Genomic DNA, 18,779 nt, shown 5'->3' on the forward strand with positions numbered 1-18,779 from the left:
GCAAAGCAGAAGAGAGTCAACGAGCCCAGAACCAAAGGACACAGCCAGGGCACCTCCAGCCCTGAATACCCTCTGCCCTGTGACCTCCCTGTAGTCGGTCTGTGGCTGCTGCCAGTTCCTCGGACCCCTTGCATCCCACCTGGAAATGAGAGTCACCTGCTGCCTCTGGGGCCCTCATCTGGACCTCAACGCCTGCTCACTTGTCTTTAATGAGGCACTGAATTCTCCTGCCCAGGTGTGCACTCTGGGAAAGAGAACTAAATTCTAGAAAGGGAGGCTACATTTCCACAAAGGCCCTTTCCAACCATAAAGCAACAATGTGTTACACAAGGACACTAATCCACATCCCAAAAGGCATTTCCTGTATGGAACAAGTCCCACCACAGATCTGGAAGTGGACCCAAAGCCCCAGAGAGACAAGGTGGCTCAGGGGACTGACCGGGATGCGGAACGGGGAGGCTGCAGTGGCTGAGTTGAGCCAGACACCTGCCAGGACAGGAGATAGCACTGTAAAGACCCCAAACAGCCAGCAGCTGCACCCCTCCTCCACCAAGAACGCCCCTAAGTCCCCTCTCCTCATGCCCATGACTCAGAAAATCTTTGGTGACGGAACTCCGCCCTGACACAAGGCTTCCAGTCCCAGTGGAGCAGTGGACACAGGGATCAAGGGAGGCCATTCCAAGCAGGAGAGCGGGCCCAAGAGAAGAGAATGGAGCCATCTCTGCCCTGTTCTCCATGATATCTGGCCACGTACAGCCACCCCCAGGGATCTGAGAGGGTGAGGTTTCCAAAGGTCTTCAGGCTTCACTTGGGAGGCAGAGGCTGGTGGATCTCTGAGTTCAAGATCAGCCTGGTCTATAGAGCAAATGCCAGGACAGCTAGTGTTACACAGAGAAACCCTGTCTCAACCCCCTACCCCCCAAAAAGAGTTCAAGAGCCAAACCCAAGGCCTCTTCTCTCAGGGAAAGAGGTCTACCTCAACCCAACACCCACTAAGGATACTTCCCTATGTGTTTCTGAGAGCCTCCGGTAGCTGGAAAAAACTAAGCAGCCCCTGGGGAGAACCCCTGAGCAGGAGACCCCAGACATGCAGTGTACCCCATTCTTTGACTCCTAATGTCTTCCCAGTCATTCTGGTCAAAGGATCGCTCTCCAAAACATGACCTTTGAGTTCAGTGTGCAGGGGTACCTTGAGCTTCCACCAGCACTAGGTAAGGGGTCCAGGCCTGTGCCCCATCTCCCAGCTCCCCATCCTGCTAAGAAAACCCTGGCAATCACCAAGGTTAAAGGCCCCTGCCACCTCCTCCCCAAACCACCCTTCTCACCACCCCTTCAGTCTTCCAGACCATGCAGCTCTGAGTCACTCAGCAGCTTCTTAAAATAGACTCACATTTGTTTATTGAAAATATCACAATAGCTGGGCAGGGTATCGCATGCCTTTAGTCCCAGCACTTGGAATACAGAGGCAAGAGGAGCTCTGTGAGTTCAACGCCAGCCTGGTATACATAGGATTCCAGGCCAGCAAGGGCTACATAGTTAAGACCTTGTCTCAAAACCACCCCCTCAAAAAGAAAGAAAAATGTCACAATAAACAGAACGCCAATACTCTTCCTCATAAATAAGAGTCGCTAATAAAAAGACACCATTAGAACAAAGGAATGCTATAAAATCTGGACAATTCCTAGCTGCTCTGAGCTCCAGTTCTGCTCCTGGTGGGGGACTTACAACACACTAAGCCTGTCTTACCCTGGGCTTGTGCTTCTTAGCGGAGGCCCTGTGCTCCTAAAAGCCTTCCAGGAAAACCAGAGGACTCTGTATTTTTGGCGATGCTGGTCCCGAGTCCCTCTGTCTCCTATTTCACACAGTGGGGAAATCCACACCTGTGGTCCTATCTCTGATCACACCTTCTGAGCACTTCCACGCTCCCTCTCCGTCCCCCCTCTCACACCAAAGCCCAGCCACTCCTAATGAGCACTCCCACCCTCTTGAGACCCTCAGAGGTCACCGCTGGCTCAGGTGGGACACCAGGTAGACCAGGCCCACTAGCAGGAGGCCACGAACCCCCAGCATCATGAGCAGGAAAAGCAAGAGAATGGAGGTCACGGGCTCCACCACGTGGTTCCCGAGATGCCACTGGGGGAAGCCCATGTTCACCAGCTGCCGGTTCAGGTCATTGAAGGGAGACTGGGCGGCACCCAGCCTGGCACCTGCCTGCTGCTGGCGGGGTCCAGGACCCCCTGGAGGTCCACCATGACCTCTGTTGAGAAAGCCCTGGAAGATGAAGACAGACAAATGAATCCAGAGGAAGCTCTCTTGGAACCGAAGCTCCAGCCAGGAGACTCGGGATGGGCCCCGCCCTCCCCCTTGGCCATTCTACAACAGTGCTTCCTTCCTAGGAACAACCAAGTCACAGCATCTCAGAGCATAAAGAATTGCAGCCTGGGGCTGGAGAGAGATGGCTCAGAGGTTAAAAGCATTGCCTGCTCTTCCAAAGGTCCTGAGCCCTCTTCAGGCATACATGCAGACAGAATATTGTATACATAATAAATAAATATAAAAAAAGAATTGCAGCCGGTGTTCCCATCACCTGGCCTGGGACAAGGAGGCCAGGACCAAGAGAAGAGGAATGATGTGCGCCCAGCAGACACCTTTTAGGCCGACATCCTTTCCGTAAAATATTCTGAAGCCATTCACCTCTATTATCCAGCTTTTCTCCATCCAAACTTCTTGACAGAGGCTGGCTCCAGTGGGGTTTGCAAATCCCACCCCAAAGAGAGTGAGCTTGTAGGCTTGAGGCCTGGAGAAGGCTCCTTCCCCAGGAGGCAGGAGCCAGACATAAGTCGGTTTTTAACCTGCTAGGCCCTCTGTGGAATATCAGTCTAGTGGTGGGTCGTGACCCCTTTGAGAGTCAAAGACCCTTTCTCAGGGGTCACCTAAGCCCATCAAACCCACAGATAATTACATTATAATTCATAACTGTAGCAAAATGAGAGTTATGAAGTAGCAACGAAAATAATTTTATGGTTGGAGGGGTCACCACAACATGAGGGCCACAGCGTCGGGGAAAGTTGAGAATCACTGCGGTAGGGGAGAAGCCAGCTTGAGACAGTTGTGGGAGCGGGGGCCTGCAGCTACCCTTCCCCTCAGAATGGATGCCTACCTGCCGAGGACTGCTACTCCTCTGTTGGGTGGTAGTCCTCACTCGGGGGTCGTCATCTTGGACAATCTCCCCATTGGCCAAGATTCTCACCATCCTCCTGGGAGCTGGGACTTCCTGCGGGGCTGGACCTGCAATGAAGGCATAGACAGCCAGCGAGTGTTAGCTCAGAGGTCCCCTCAGCAGTTGCCCTGACTGAGCTCTGTCTAGGGAACCCTTTCCCCTGACCTCAAAGGGCCTGCTGCAGAATAGCTGAGAAGGAATGTTTTTTAGTGGTGGTCATACGTGACCCACCCTTAGCAAGTGCCTGTGAGAAGGAGGTGGGGGGCAGGAAGAAAGGGAGGGAAGAGAGGGAGGAAGTGTCCCACGGGCCTGCGGTGGCGCGCACCTGTGATCCATCCAACACCAGAACTACAGGAGGTGGAGGCTGGAGGATCAGGGGTTAAAGGGCAGACTGACGTTTGGGGCTAGCTTCGGCTATGTGAAACCCAGCCTCAACCAAAGAAACAGGGTGGAAGGGAAGTACTTTGAATGCTAAAAAGAAAAAATAAATTGAGGGGGTTAGGGTGCAGTTTCCAGGGACCGCCAAAAGAGTAAGCGCTAAGGATCTGTCTACCCTTAGGTCTCCTCCCAGTTGGCAGAAGACGGGGAATGGCGGGCTTCCGCTGCAGAGGGTACGGACCCCACTGCCCCTCGCCTCCAGGGAGCACCAGTGCCTTTCTGCTAAGGGACAAGGCCCAATGCTCCCACCCCACGGGGTACGGGCTGCAGCTGCGGCTCTGGGGGAGCCCAGCTCTGCAGCCCCCAAGGGTGACAGTGAGCCGGGCACTGTCAGCCGAGGAGCGCCGCGGTGCTCATCTGGACTCTCCACGAGCCGGGACACTGAAGCAGGCTGGGCCCGGGGAGGGGCACGGCGTGGACCCGCAGCATCGCGGTCCCACGCGTGGCGTCCCATGCTTTGTCATCCCGCAGGCTGGACCACCCGCGCCGCCGCAGTATCTCGGCCAGGCGTGGCTCCTGTCCCCGCATCGGTGGGGAGGGATCCGGACCCGGACCCGGCGCGAACACCCACCTGCGCGCACGGTTCACGGGCCTCGGCGTCCACGGGCGACCGCTTCCTCCCACCTGACCTCACAGGAAGCGCGCGCCGCAGGGGCGAGGTCCGGCACAGTGCCACCTCTGCCGGCTGCCGGCGGGACTGCAGCTGCGGAACCGGGAGGAGGGAGGAGGAGGAGGAAAGAAGGAGCAGCTTGATAGGGGACGGAGGACTCTAGCGGAGAGATGAGGGGGCTGAGAAGGAATTGGGATGGGGAGTAGTAAGAGAGTGTGGAGGAATATGTGATGGGGTGGAGGAAAGGGAAGAGAAGCCCAGGACCCCGGATGGAGAAGAGACGTAGGCACAAGCTGAGCCCACAGGTCTCAAATATGCCCAGGTGATCTGCAGTGCCCTTTGAGGAGGACCCAGCCCCTCCCTTCAGGAGCTCCAAGCCCCTCCGGGACAAAGAGGCACGCATCACAAGGCAGTCTGTACCAACTTGCAACAGACTTCCCTCAGGGAGTATTTGAGGTGGGATAATCAGATTTATTGTTGGCTTCACAGTGAGTCTGGATGGAGGGAGAAGGAGAAAGGAAGACTAGACAGTCTGGGGGAAAGGGGGAGGGGGGAGAAAGGAGACCGACAGACAGGACGGGGCGGAGGGGGGTGGAGAAGCCAGTAGTCACTTGCTTCCTAGCCTGATGACCTGAGTTGGATCCCTGGAACCCACGTGGAGAAAGGAGGGAACTCACTCCCTGGCGTCCCTCTAACACTATTCTGGTAGAAATGCTGAGAGTATTACAGCCTCCCAGGGTGGAAATCTAAGCCGAGAGAGCACCTCATCCCAGACCTCGGCTCTTCCCATGTTGCTTGGCTTGAGAGCGGCTACCATCTAAGAGTTCTGTCCTGCCAAGTACCCTTTCCTAGCCTTCTGGCTGGGAGGAGCAGGCTTCCTGATGGCTTTTACCTGAGACCGCAGGGGGGACCCTCTGTCAAGGGTTGCCATTTCCCGGGTCACAGGGGTCCTGGTCTTATTTTGTTTTACACTTGATGTTCAGATGTTTGTTGTATTTCATAGAATTGATGAAAGTGCATCTACCCCCATCTTGCTGGATGCAGATCTTAAGAGTTATAGTAACTAAGACGTTGTGGTTGAGGCTCCCAACTCATATGATGGCAATGGGTAAACAGCGTCGGAACAAATCTAAAAATTGGGATTTATGATAAGTGGAAGTATAGAAAAGTAAGAGCACCCCTGTTCCCCCACCTTTCTTCTTTTAGACAAAATAGCACTGTTTGACCTGGAACTTGCTGTGTAGACCAGACTGACTTAGAACTCAGAGATCTGCCTGTTTCTGCCTCCCTGAATGTATTCTCCCATTTGCACTACCATGCCCGGCTAGAATCATTTTATTAGCAAGTAGCTATGACAGCTAGGTCTCTTATTCCACGTGTGTTGTAGAACTAATTATGTAAGACAAAACAAAGGCATACTGTAATTTGTGTGATTTCCGAGGTTTTTTTTTTTAACACATTATTAGTGTCAACTGTAAAGAAAATGACTGATAGCCGGGCAGTGGTGGCGCACGCCATTAATCTCAGCACTCGGGAAGCAGAGGCGGGTGGAGAACACCGTGGTGACCAAAGTGTGTAGGAGAGAGGAGCTGTTCACCTCATAAGCAGACAGGATGCAAGAGGGTGACCGAGGAACCAGTATAACCATCAAAGGAATGCATGCAGGTACCAGCTTTCTCCAAATGGCTCTCACTTTCCAAGATAACTCCAACTGGGGCTAGGCATTCATAGCATGAGCCTGTGGGACATGCTATATTCAAGATGTAACAGATATTTTAAAACATCTTTCAAAAAATTTGTGTTACTTATGCATAGATGTGTGTGTGTGTGTGTGTGTACGTGCGCGTGCCCACATTGGCCAGAAGAGGGCATCAGATTCTGTAGTGCTGGAGTTACAGACATTTGTGAATTGCAGGATGAAGGTGCTGCCAACTGGACTCTGGTCCTCTGCAAGAGCAGCAAGTGCTCTTAACCACTAAGCTAGCTCTCCAACTCCAGTCAAAGATTTTATGGTTTTGTTTGTTTTTGTTTTTGTTTTTAAACCAAGAAATTATTACAAAAATTGTAGGGGTAAACTCTAGACAAGAAGGTGGGATGGCACTGGCAAGAAACCTATGTATAACTGGTAGGCAGGGCCACATGGTTCTTATATAGCACAGGCAGGGTTCAATGTCTTGGCCTGCTTGGTGGTCCATAGACATTCCCTTTGTAGTAACCTGCTAGCCCCGCATGGAAAAGAGGAAGACCAGGACCTTGGAAGGAGTCAGCTTAGCACAAAGTGCTCAGATGTCTCTGTCCTCTCTCAGTAGCAGCTTGGGCAGGCTGGACAGCTTCTGGGGCCAGGGAACTTAGATTTGAATTTTCCAGCTTCTCTGCCTATTTGCTGCTTGACTTTGTGTGGTCCTTACTCTGTCTGTCTTGTTAGCCCTTCTGTAAAGCAGGGATAATGAGACCTCGTGTGAGGACTGGTAGCTCCTAGCATGCTATAAGCAGGGCAGGAGCTTTGTTAAATAACTTCAAATTTGTGAATTTATTCCACATAAAAGTCTCTTAAGCACAGTGCGTGTTGTGCCAGTCCTTCGGGAGCCTTCACAGGCAGTACACTTAACCCCAGGGTGCAACTCCCAGAACTGAGGCTACTTCCTGCAGTCAGTGCAGCCCTTTATGCCACACTTTACTGCTGAAGTTCAGAGTAGACTGGGGCTTGGACTAGCCCTCACCCTCCATCCTCACCAGAGTTCCAGAGCCATTGTGACTGAGGGCCAGGAAACTCGACAGGTCCTCATTGGCTGCTTGCTTCTGTAGAGAGGCCTGACTGCCCCCCCCCCACCCGGAACTAGGATGAGCCCCTTTGCTACTCCAGGACTCAAAAGAATGGACAGAGATATGAACTCAATTTCCCAGAGGAAGAAAAAGTTATGTCTATGTTAAAGACTCTACCAGCTTAAGTCATTGGAACTTTGGGATTGTGGGGAGTTGGTATTTACAGAGCCAGACCCAAATTATCTTGGGCAATCTTTAGTTCCCCTTAATAGGTACTCATTGCCCATCTCTATGTCTGACCTAACATCCTTATGTGTATCAGGTAAAACCTTTAGGAATATTTATCAAGGCCACTTGCTTCTATGCACCCAAAAACTAAGAATGCCATGGGTAGCTTTGAAACCTATAACAGAGATTGCTTTGCTTTACAGCAATATCCCCCAATGCTTCCACCAACGTATTTGGGAAATTTCTTGATTTATGACTTTGTTGTTGCTGTTGTTCTATAACTGTAAAAGTTTACATGTTCTTTGGGACAACCCGAATCCATGTCCCCAAGCTGCGATCACTCAGAGTGACTCAAGGATGAAGTCTCTTAATTCCCTAAGAGTGAGAGCTGTATGTCACATCCACAGAGATCACGTTGTGAGGACAGAAAGGCCAGGAGGTGGCAAAGCCAGCTTTTCATCTGCCCTTTCTGGAGGAAGAGGCAGAAACAGAAGGGTGGGGGTGGGGTGAGGGAGAAAGCAACTGATGCAGAGAATGAGGCTTGCCCAGCCAAGGGCTTTTTGTGGGGTCTTAATTAAGCTCAGAGGCTCCATTGTTTCCTTTCAGGATGAAACATATGTTCAGGGCCTGGCTGAGATTTGGGACTGGAATTTCAATGGTGCTTGGCCCTATGGCCTATCAGGGGAGGGAGGAGTGGGAAGGGATGCACTGTCCCTAGCTATAGGAGGGTCAGCAACTTCCTCAGTCCCATGACTCACCTTCTCCTGAAGCCGGTAAGAAACAGCTCAGCGTGTACGCATGCAGTGTGAGCTTAGGTGGGCCTTAGTTCCCAACTGTGCGCCATTCAGATGAAGCTGAGAAAATACAAGGATAGCCACCCTCTGAGTAGAAGCTGTCTGAATGGCTAGATGAGCATTTGAAGGGATTTGGAGAAACCCCCCATAGGGAGTTGGGCACATGACCCTAGAAGTGTGGAGAATGCTGGTGTGGCGTCTCCTGGCAGAACCACTCCCTCCACTTCAGAAAAAAGAATCTGAGCCAACAGAGCATAAAATTGGCGAACCGGGAAGTGAAAACTTAGCTACTGGGTCATCAGGAGCAAGCCTGCCAGTTTCCACTTCTTGACTCCTGGCCGTGGGAGAACAGTTCCACATACCAGACCCTGATGGACAGATACTTTGCATCCTGGGGGATTCCGCCTCAGCCTTCTAGGCTGCAGTCGCTTGATTGGTGCTGTGCCTATGAGTTTTAAAGTCCATTCGATTGCCCTATCAAGCTAGATGCTTCAGTATAGTGGGGGACACGCCGAGGTCAGTGGACCGTGAGTGTGGGCCTGCTGTCACTCGTTTCTGTCTGTGAAGTGAGCTCCCTGGTCGGAGGCAACGCTCTGTGGATGATCACGACTGTGGGTAAGGCATTCTGTAAGTTCACAGATGGTACTGTGGGTAGAAGAAGCATTGCACGCACAAAAGGCAAATTCGTAGTCAGAGGAAGTATCAACTCCAGTAAGGTTGCTCTATCTATGAAGAAATGGTTCAACATAGTCAACCTGCCACCTGGTCACTGATTGGCTAACCCAGAGAATGGTGCAACCCAGTGTGGCCCTCTGCTGCTGGCACTCAGCAGGAGCTGTCACCGGGTCAGCCTTGGCGAGTGGAAGTCAGGTTGCTGAGTGGGCACCCTCCATCCCTTCACCACGGATACGTTGTTCACAGGGGCAATGAGCCCTCGATGAGGCAAGAAGACTATCAGTATGGCAGGCCATCCCACCCACTCAGTTACAAAGGTTTCTCTCTGCTGATGTCATCTCTTCCCCTCCCCCACAAAAAAGCAGGTTGTTACTGTTGCCTTTTTTTTTTTTTTTTTTTGCGAGTTTTCTTGTATACATTTGGCAAGGAATTGATTTTTATGTTGAAGTTCCTCCGTGATCATCTGCAATACAAACCAGTCCAAAGTGAGAAAAACAGATCCATCCCTCCATGTCCTGGCAGACCTGAGATGGAGAAAGCCATTCTGAGGTCACCTCTGCCTATACACGAGACACAAATATCCTTGTCCCTTGCCCCCTGGAAGACTTCTAGCCACATTCTTTGCCATCAGTTTTCCAGTCATGCTCCTTCTAAGCCCCTGACCACTGAGAGAAACCATAGCTATAGTCTGTGAATCAGTGTATGGTCACCCACCTGGGCGTTTTTTTTTCTTTCCAAACACAATGTGTGCTGCCTCAAATTCTGCCCACTGTGAATAGTTACCTTCACCAGGACCCTTCAAGATGTCCCCAAAGAGGGCTATTGTGCTACAAGTGTCCATTCTCTTGACAGTGTTTGCAAACATACGGAACTATCTGTAAGACATAGTCTTCTCTTTCTGTCACCTGACACCATGAGGCCATAGGTGTGTTCTGCTGGATGGAAGGCATTGTAGCAGGACCAGGCACTATGGGCATTTGGGCCACTTCTTCATGGAACTTTCTCATGCCTTCAGGATCTGTTCAGGCCCAGTTAGGTTCGTACCACTTGCATTCTCACGGTTGCTAATGTGTACACACCACTTACTGACTTGATGGATCAGGTCATACCTGTCTCATGGTGGACTATTAGGGTCACATGACATTCTAGTTTGTTTTCTCTTTCTGTGATAAAACATTCTGATCAAAAGTAACTCAGGTGTGGATGGATTCAGTTGGCTTATACTTCAGTGCCACGATCCATCCTTGAGAAAAGCCAAGATAGGAACTCAAGGCAGGAACCTAGAGTCAGGAACTGATGCAGAAGTCATGAAGGAATGCTGCCTACTGGCTTATTCCACCATGGTTTTACTGATCCTGTATTACCCAACCCTGAACCACCTACCCAGACATGGTACCACCCAAAGATGATGGATCCTCCACATCAATCATTAATCGAGATTAATAAATTAGTTCACAGACTTGCCTGCTAGTCAATCTGATGGAAACATTTCCTTAATGAAGATTTCCTCTTCCTACTGTGTGTCAAGTTGGAAAAAAAAAACTAACCAGAATACGTGGTAACTTGGTGGCTCATGGGTAAGTATTGAGTTTCCATTAAGGATCAAGAGCTCTCTCCCAAAGGGAGAATTATCATCTACAGATGCTCAAATCTGTGGGTCTCTGTTGTGATTTACCTATAGGTGCCTGCCAAAGGCCCCAAACAACATCTTTATCCACTCCTGAGAACTTGAGTAATTCCGGGTTTGTTAGATCATATAACTCAAGAAGCAGCCCAGTGTGCATAGCATCCTGGACCTGGTCTAGGCCCCACTTAAAACCAGAAGCTTGCCAAGTCATTGGGAATTGTAGTGGCGTTTCATTTGTAATTTAATATTAAAGCTTGCCTGAAGATCAGAGAGTAAAACAGCCCCACTGGTCAGCCTTACAGACCAGGTAGTGGTAACACACATCTTTAATCCCAGTAGCCACACTAGTTTGCCGTAGAAACCGGGCAGTGCCTGCCTTTAATCCCAGCCCTAGAGAGGTTTACAAAACAGGAGGAAACAGCTGTCAGACACAGTCTCATTCTGAGATTCCTGGAGGCAAGATTGCCATTTTCTTACTGAGGTCGAGGGAAGAGCCAGTGCCTGGCTGCTTTGCTTTTGGGGTCTTCATGTTGAACCCCAATTTCTCTCTCTGAGTTTTTATTAATCATGCTTCAGGGAGTATGGTCGGGATTAACACAGCCTGCATAGTCCACACAGGCCAACGAAGCATGTCTGTCTTTCTTGGTAGTGGGAAGTGACCTGTACAACCATAGAAGGGCTATCTCTGCATGTCTTATACCCTTGACCTCTTAGAATGTCTAATAGGAACTCTTAGTTGGATTTTATTCCCCATGCTCTGGCATGCAAATGCTTTACCAAGTTCAAAGTGGCTGATACCTCCTGCTCATGGTCCAGTTAGCACAATGCCATCGATGGAATGGACCAATGTGATACCTTGTGGAAGAGACAGGTGACCAAGATTCCTATGAGCTAAATTATGGCTCAGGGCTGGAGAGTTAATACAGAGATGGAACTGTAAAGGTGTATTACTGGACTGGGGAGATGAAAGCACATTGCCTCTAACGGTCCCTTTGGAACACACTTGTGGGAAAAGCCATTGACTGGATGAACAGCTGCACATCAAGAGTGGATTAACCTTCTCTAGCAGAGACCCCTCAGCAGGAACAACAGAGGCAACTGGAGTCATCGCGTGGTTGTGCTTGCAATAACCAACTTCTTCTACACAGGTAGAATGCAGGAGTTAAGGCAGATGTGATGCATCTTTAAAGTTCTTGATGGTACCTAATCTCTGCTCTCTCCAAGGAACAAGCTATTGTTCTTGGTTCACTAGTCCCCAGGTAGAGGTAGCTGAAATGACTTAGTTTAGCCTATACTACCTCCGACTCTCTGCAAGAGCTTTTACTGCACAGGTCATGGAACCAGTGTGGGAAGGTTGCTAACTCTCACATACATCTATTCCAGTTACACATTTGGAACTGGAGAAATAACTGTTTTAGTTAGGATTTCTGTTTTTTTAAAAAATATTTTATTTATTTATTTATTTATGTATTTATTTATTTATTTATTTATTGTGTATACAACATTCCTTCCATGTATGCTTGCATGCCAGAAGAGGGCACCAGATCTCATTATAGATGGCTGTGAGCCACCATGTGGTTGCTGGGAATTGAACTCAGGACCTCAGGAAGAACAGTCAGTGCTCTTAACCTCTGAGCCATCTCTCCGGCCCAGGATTTCTATTGCTGTAAATAGACACCACAACATTTCATTGAGGGTGGCTCACTCCGTTTCAGAGGTTCAGTCTGTCGTCATCAGGATGGAGAGCATGGCCGGGTGCCAGTAGAGGTGCTACAGCCGAGAGTCCTACATCTTGCAGGCAACAGGAAGTCAACTGACTTCCTGAGTATCCTGAGCATAGGAGACCTCAATGCCCGTCCACACTTCCTCCAACAAGGCCATACCCACTCCAACAAAGCCACACCTCCTAATAGTGCTACTCCCTATGAGATTATGGGGGCCAATTATGTTCAAACTACCACAATAACCAGAGGATGAATCTGGGGTCCCAACAGAGTCAGCCCTTGGCTAACACACTATTCATCACCTGGCCTCCATAAGTCTACTTCAACTGAAGGACCACAATGCTGTTTGGGATGTTGCATAATCAAAATTAGTGCAAAGCAGCTAGTATCCAATGAGGCCCCAAAGGTTTGATTATTGTGTTTGGATCCAATGCCTCCCCAATGTACAAGGCTGAGGTCCCCTTGGGGAAGGATGGGAGAAAGATTAACAGTAAAACCTGTTGGTAATGTAGCAACTTGGCCCTTCCTCAGCCTTTCCTTCATTCAAGAAGTTCTGGGTCTGGGAATCAATCCAAGTCCTGGAATTACTGAGGGGCATGGCTCTCTTTTGCTATGAGTCAAGGTAGCCTCTATTCATGAGCACTGGGATGTTTCTTCCCATACAGATGGAATGAAAATGTGGCAGACTCCCCATTCCCTTCTGGGGACACCATAATGAATTAGCCAGTGTCAAATGAGTCAGGCTGTCTTTGATCATTGTTTTGCCCTCGGCTCCACTGAACAACTGAGCGCTGCCACTTGGTCCCTGCCGCGCTGGACTTTAGCATTTCCGTTTGCATTTCCTAAGTGAATGACAGTGGCTCCCACTGTAAGGTCTGGTGCACAAAGAAGAGCACAAGCCACTCTTCGAGGTTGTGGGCACTTTCTTAGGAAGTCCGTCTCTCACAGTAGCCACACAGGACACAAATACCACTACCTGTGTGACCCGCAGAACGTCATGGAAGAGCAGGTTAAAAGTACCACAGGATGGAGACTTGGTACGCTAAGAAATGCTGTCCTCTGGGCATGGCCATCACAGTTGTGAACCACAGCAGCTATGGCTACTGCACAAGATGTGCACGTACACACACACACACACACACACACGTGAAGACACAGTACAGGAGGAGGAGTGGGAAGTGAATATGATCACATCACATTCTATGCCTCTATGAAATTGTCAGAAAAAGGAGGAAATGGTCACAGTACTATTCCCACCAAAAAGTGTGCATCAGCATGTTATATTGCATGTGAGATTTTTGTTGTTATCTTTGAGACAGGGTCTCGCTATGTAACCTTGGCTATCCTGAAACTCACCCTGTAGTTAAGGCTGGCCTTGAATTCACAGAGCTCCTCTTGCTTCTGCCTCCCAAGTGCTGGGATTAAAGGTGTGCGCCACTTCACCAAGCTATGTGGGAAATATTAAAGTATCTCTAAATCAGGCTGGTAGGATGTTGCCATGGGCCAAGGGGCTTGCTGCCAAACCTGATAACCCATGGTGGAAGAAGAGAATCACCTCCTCTATCCTCTCACCTCCACACATGCCCTATGGCATAATGTATGTACACACCCACATGTGCATGCATGTGCACACACACGCACACACACCATAAATACATAAATATTTTAGGAATTTAAATAAATTTTAAACTGTTTTAAATCTAACAAACTAACCCCAAATACTAAGTTAAGTATTGGCATTACTTCTGGAAACCCACATGATTGGTGGAGGAGGTCATTTTAAAGGTAAATACACACCAGCACCCCCTTCTCTTTGATTTTTTTTTTTTTTTTGAGACAGGGTCTCACTATGCACCCTGGCTGACCTAGAATTCCACATGTAGACCAGGCTGGCCTCGAGCTCACAGAGATCCATCTGCCTCTGACTCCTGAGTGCTGGGATTAAAGGCGTGCGCCACCACACCAGGCCTATAGTTGGCCCACCTTTTGCTACATATTGCTGTCAATCAAACAAACTGTTAGTCCCCCCCCCCTTTCTAACGCTGTGAGTTACCACTTTCTGCCTCTCGTTTTCCAGCTTGTGGATGTGATGTGACAGCTGCTTCCATGCTCCTGCTATCTTGACTACCCCACCATGATGGCCTGCACCAACCCTGACGGAGAAGAAATCCTTTCTCCTTTCAGTTGATTCTCTCCAGGTGTTTTTTTTTTCTTTTTTTCTCGCCCATCATCAGGAACCGTAGCTAAGACAGCTGGTAGACTGGAGTCTTCTGCCATTCAGGAGGAGGAAGCCTTTATTTTCTATTTGTTGTAAAAAAAAATAATAATACTCTGACCAGAAAAGAAACTGAGGCAGGAAGGCATTCTAGAAAGCAGACCACTTTACCTTAACCCAAGACTAATCACACTGGGCCAGGACCATCAGGGATTCTGAGTGAAGAGATGAACAGAGCCCTTCACCATTCTGCCCCTCTATGTGTTTGGGTACCCACTGTTCTCCCACATCCATTGCAACAGGCCATGGGTTTTTTGCTTGTTTGTTTTGTTTTGTTTTGTTTTTTTGTTTTGTTTTGTTTTTCGAGACAGGGTTTCTCTGTAGCTTTGGAGCCTGTCCTGGAACTAGCTCTTGTAGACCAGGCTGGTCTCGAACTCACAGAGATCTGCCTGCCTCTGCCTCCCGAGTGCTGGGATTAAAGGCGTGCGCCACCACCGCCCGGCTTGGTTTGGTTTTTTTTTTTTTTTTTTTGTCATCTTGCACGTGAATTCTCCAGTGGGCTAGCTTAGTCCTCACCAGCTTAGTCCTGTCTCAGAGTTCTGTGTGCTGAGGGAAAAAAAAGAAAACAAGTCTGAAGAAATGCCTTCAAACATTATTTTCACAGGGAAAGAAAAGGGGCAGAAGGCACACCCTCCCTACCCCAACACACGAGCGGATGTTCTGTAGTTCACATTCCACTCTGCATTTCAGGACAGGTGTGCTGTTTTAAGAACTAGGATGAGGAAGTCCCATGGAGCTTTCCCCAGTTGCTTCCAGCAGAGGTAACTGACTTAGGCACAGTCAAGATTCAGAATATTTCAGAGCTGACAAGGACTGTTCACACTGCCTTTCTGTAGCCATAGCTTGATTCTCGTCAACCACTAACCTATTTTGTATTTTGTATTTCTGTAGTTTTCTCAGTTCAGGAATATTGTAGCCGGGCGGTGGTGGCGCACACCTTTAATCCCAGCACTCGGGAGGCAGAGGCAGGTGGATCTCTGTGAGTTTAGGGCCAGCCTGGTCTAAAGAGTGAGTTCCAAGACAGGTTTCAAAGCAACAGAAACCACCCCCCACCCCCGTCTTGAAAAACAAAACACTCAAGAATATTGTAGAGCGGCCAGATGTCTCCGTGGGTAAAAGCACTTGTCACACAAACCTGGCAACCTGTGAGTTCAGTCCCTGGAACCCACATTTTAAAAAGTCAGATGCAGTGGTGTGCATTTGTAATCCCAGACCCAGGCTCCTGTGGGAAGAAGGGAGGCAGCAACAGGATCATTTTCTGGAACTTGGGGGCCAACTATAAGGAGTTTGCAGGTCCGTGCCTCAAAAAATAAATTGTTCTCTTAGGTATCTGTCATGGGAGTGAAGAATCTGGGGGATGACAATATTCAGACGTAACTCAAAGTGTAAAGTGGATATCTGTAAGTCCACACTAACCTAAATTAATGACCAAGTCCATAATAAGCAAATAGGAAGATGGACATTTTCCTATATTAAAGAATTCCAAGTAATTACATAAACATTTGTTCTTTCAGGAGGTGGGACTTAATTCTCTGCTCTTTAAGTGTGGTTGGCACTTAGGGACATTAATATATATGCATGTATGTGTATAAGCACACACATATGGTTTTTTGAGACAGGGTCTCTCTGTATAGTCTTGACTGTACTGGAACTCCGTATGTAGACCAGGCTGGCATTGAACTCACAGAGACTTCCCTCCTAAAGGCATATGCCATCATATCTAGCAAAAAAAAAAGTTTTCTGGCTAGGATCTCACATAGCCCAGGTTGGTCTCTAACTCACTATGTAGCAGGGGACAACCTTGAATTTGAACTCCTTGTCGTCTTACCTCCACGTCCAGAGTGCTGGCATGCAATCTGAACCACCATGCTTCGTTTACGTGGGAATTGAACTCAGGGTTTCATGCATGCTGGTCAGGTACTCTAGCAACTGAGCCACACTCTCAGCTCCTGGTGACATTTTTCTTTTTTTTAAAAAAAATATTTATTTATTATGTATACAGTGTTCTGTCTGTATATATGCCTGCAAGCCAGAAGAGGGAGCCAGATCTCATCATAGATGGTTGTGAGCCACCATGTGGTTGCTGGGAATTGAACTCAGGACCTTTGAAAGAGCAGTCAGTGCTCTTAACCTCTGAGCCATCTCTCCAGCCCATGGTGACATTTTTCTAAAGACATACGGAAGGGAAAAGAATGGACATGCATTCTACAGTTGAGAACCTATGAGGGGTCTATAGAGCGAGTTCCAGGACAGCTAGGACTGCTATACATAGAAACCCTGGAGAGAGGGAGGGAAGGAGGGAGGGAGGGAGGGAGGGAGGGAGGGAGGGAGGGAGGGAGGGAGGGAGGGAGGGAGGGAGGACGTCTATGAGACAGAGGAAGAAGTACATCAATAACTAGTCAGTCAGAGCTATAGTATTACAATGTAGCAAAGATAGGAAGGAACCAAAGAGGAAAGGATACATCTCAGGTGTATAAATTATCTCTGGTTCAAACTCTATGTGGGGTTGGAGATGGCTCAGCATTCAAGAGTGCCTACTGCCCTCCTATCAGAGGACCCAACTCAGACCCCAGCACTTACAGCAGGCATCTCACAAATGACTGTGACTCCAGTTCCAAGGGATCCAACACCCCCTTCTCGTCTCTGTAGTTAACTGCACACACATGTGCACGGACACACAAATGCACATAGATGCACACACACACAAATACAATAAACTTTTTTTAAAAATCATCTAAGTGACTTAGAAATTGAAAGAACTTTCTCTAAGGATGAAGTCCTATGAAAGCCACAGTTGATACCATCCATGCTTTGTGGAGAAATGAGAGCCACACAAGAGATGTAAAAATACCTAACTAATGATGCCCTGTGGGAAGTGCCATGTTAGATAGAGAGGAAATTGAAACATAAGCATAAATGCTGGGCTCTTGATATGTCTCATGACACTTGGCATATCATAGACATGTACCCATAGGCTGAAAACTTTCAGGAAAGGGCTGCTACAGGCTACAGTTTTCTCAGACTGAGGACTGCAATAATGAAATCCACCTGAAATGTGTTATACATAGATATAGATAGATGTGTGTGTTATCACACACTCGTGAGTATGTGTGTGAGTGCACACATAGACCCAGAGCTTCTGTCAGGCGTCTTCTCCAACTGTCCTTCATTTCATATATTGAGACGGTAGCCCAGTTGAACCCAGAGCTCTTGATATAGTTGCTGGTCAGTCAGTTTACTCTAGGGATCCCTTGTCTCTGTCATCAAAGGACTGGGATTATAAGCCAGCCAACATACTTACCAAAATTATGTCCTGGTGGCCCAGTAAGAGGTCTTCATGCTTACTGCTTGTATGGCAAATGGCTTAGCCACCAAGGAATTTTCCTAGACCTCAAAGGGTTATTATAGCAGGCAAGTAAGTGATCCTTATCTGTGTCTGTCTTGTTAGAAGATGACTTCCCAATGTGTAGTCTACAACACTGAATAGTTATCCTGACTCTATGGAGTCTTGGAAGAAGATAGGGTCCCTAATGGTCATCCAATCTAGTCCCCTTCTCTAAGGAGACCACACAGTCATTTCAAGCCAGAGAATATATCTCTACAGACAAGATTCTACCCCTTGTTTGGAGGACCCCCGCCATCTTTGTCTGCAGAGATAGCATGGCTGCCAAGATCCTCGATTCCTGCTTTTTCTAAGTCATTTTCCTTAGACCCTTGGGAACATCTGGCTACCATCTTCTCATAATAACCCTTCGTAAACACTTACAGGACAAAGGGAACATGTAACCAACTGACTGAAGGCACCTTGTCACCTAGACATTGACAAGACTTGATTCCTAGCTTTCTGTGCAGACCAGAAGCTCTACAAAATCTTACTTTTTTTTCTATACACATGTCTGCAAAAGGCAGTCCTCCCATCCGATAAAGTCATATGCAGAGCATCTTCCATCCAAGGCCAGTTTCCAGTGGAAAAGAATGGATGAGCCATCTGCACACACCATCAGGGGACCTCATCTCTTAGCTTTCATCCTCTTCTTTGATATTGTCCAGCAGGAGTCTAAGAAGGGTTGTTTTGTCATAAGCCCAGAAATGGAACTCAGTGTGTAATGCCCCAAAGGTGGATGGGGCAATTTAGGATCAGGTCCAGAGATAATAGACAGTATATCCCAGCAACGTGGGAGGCTGAGCCAGAAAGGTCACAAGTTCAAAGTCAACCTGGATAGATTAGTGAGCTCTTGTCTCAAAGGAAAAGAAAAAGGGCTGGGACTAGAGCCAGCAGTAGAGCCCTTGTCTAGCAAGAGTATGGCAGAACTAGGGCTAGGTGAAGGGGAGGCTGGGCCAAGGATGGAAGAGTCAAGGAAGCATTTCGTCTTGGAGTTGCACAGGTCTGTTCCTTTCTCTAGACTCCAGAGCAGTAGTTCTCAA

At 48.5% G+C, this 18,779-nt stretch overlaps 1 protein-coding gene across 1 annotated transcript; it reads right to left on the reverse strand.

The window, feature by feature from the left end:
• Positions 1-1,372: 1,372 nt before the first annotated feature.
• Fam241b (family with sequence similarity 241 member B) lies at positions 1,373-4,318 on the reverse strand. The gene is made up of 3 exons (XM_038343194.1): positions 4,230-4,318; positions 3,161-3,288; positions 1,373-2,271 (listed from the first exon to the last, which is right to left on the reverse strand). Exons 2-3 carry the CDS (start codon positions 3,251-3,253, stop codon positions 2,002-2,004), a joined length of 363 nt encoding a protein of 120 aa, XP_038199122.1. The 5' UTR covers positions 3,254-3,288; positions 4,230-4,318; the 3' UTR covers positions 1,373-2,001.
• Positions 4,319-18,779: the final 14,461 nt, after the last annotated feature.

The sequence above is a fragment of the Arvicola amphibius genome, chromosome 9, assembly GCF_903992535.2.
Source record: "Arvicola amphibius chromosome 9, mArvAmp1.2, whole genome shotgun sequence".
NCBI lineage: Eukaryota > Metazoa > Chordata > Mammalia > Rodentia > Cricetidae > Arvicola > Arvicola amphibius.

Excerpts from the sequence above, each read along its gene's own strand:
- Fam241b (XM_038343194.1), bottom strand. The coding sequence starts at position 3,253 with ATGGTGAGAATCTTGGCCAATGGGGAGATTGTCCAAGATGACGACCCC. Across the intron at positions 2,272-3,160 it reads GGAGTAGCAGTCCTCGGCAG|GGCTTTCTCAACAGAGGTCA; the intron begins GTAGGCATCCAT and ends TTCATCTTCCAG.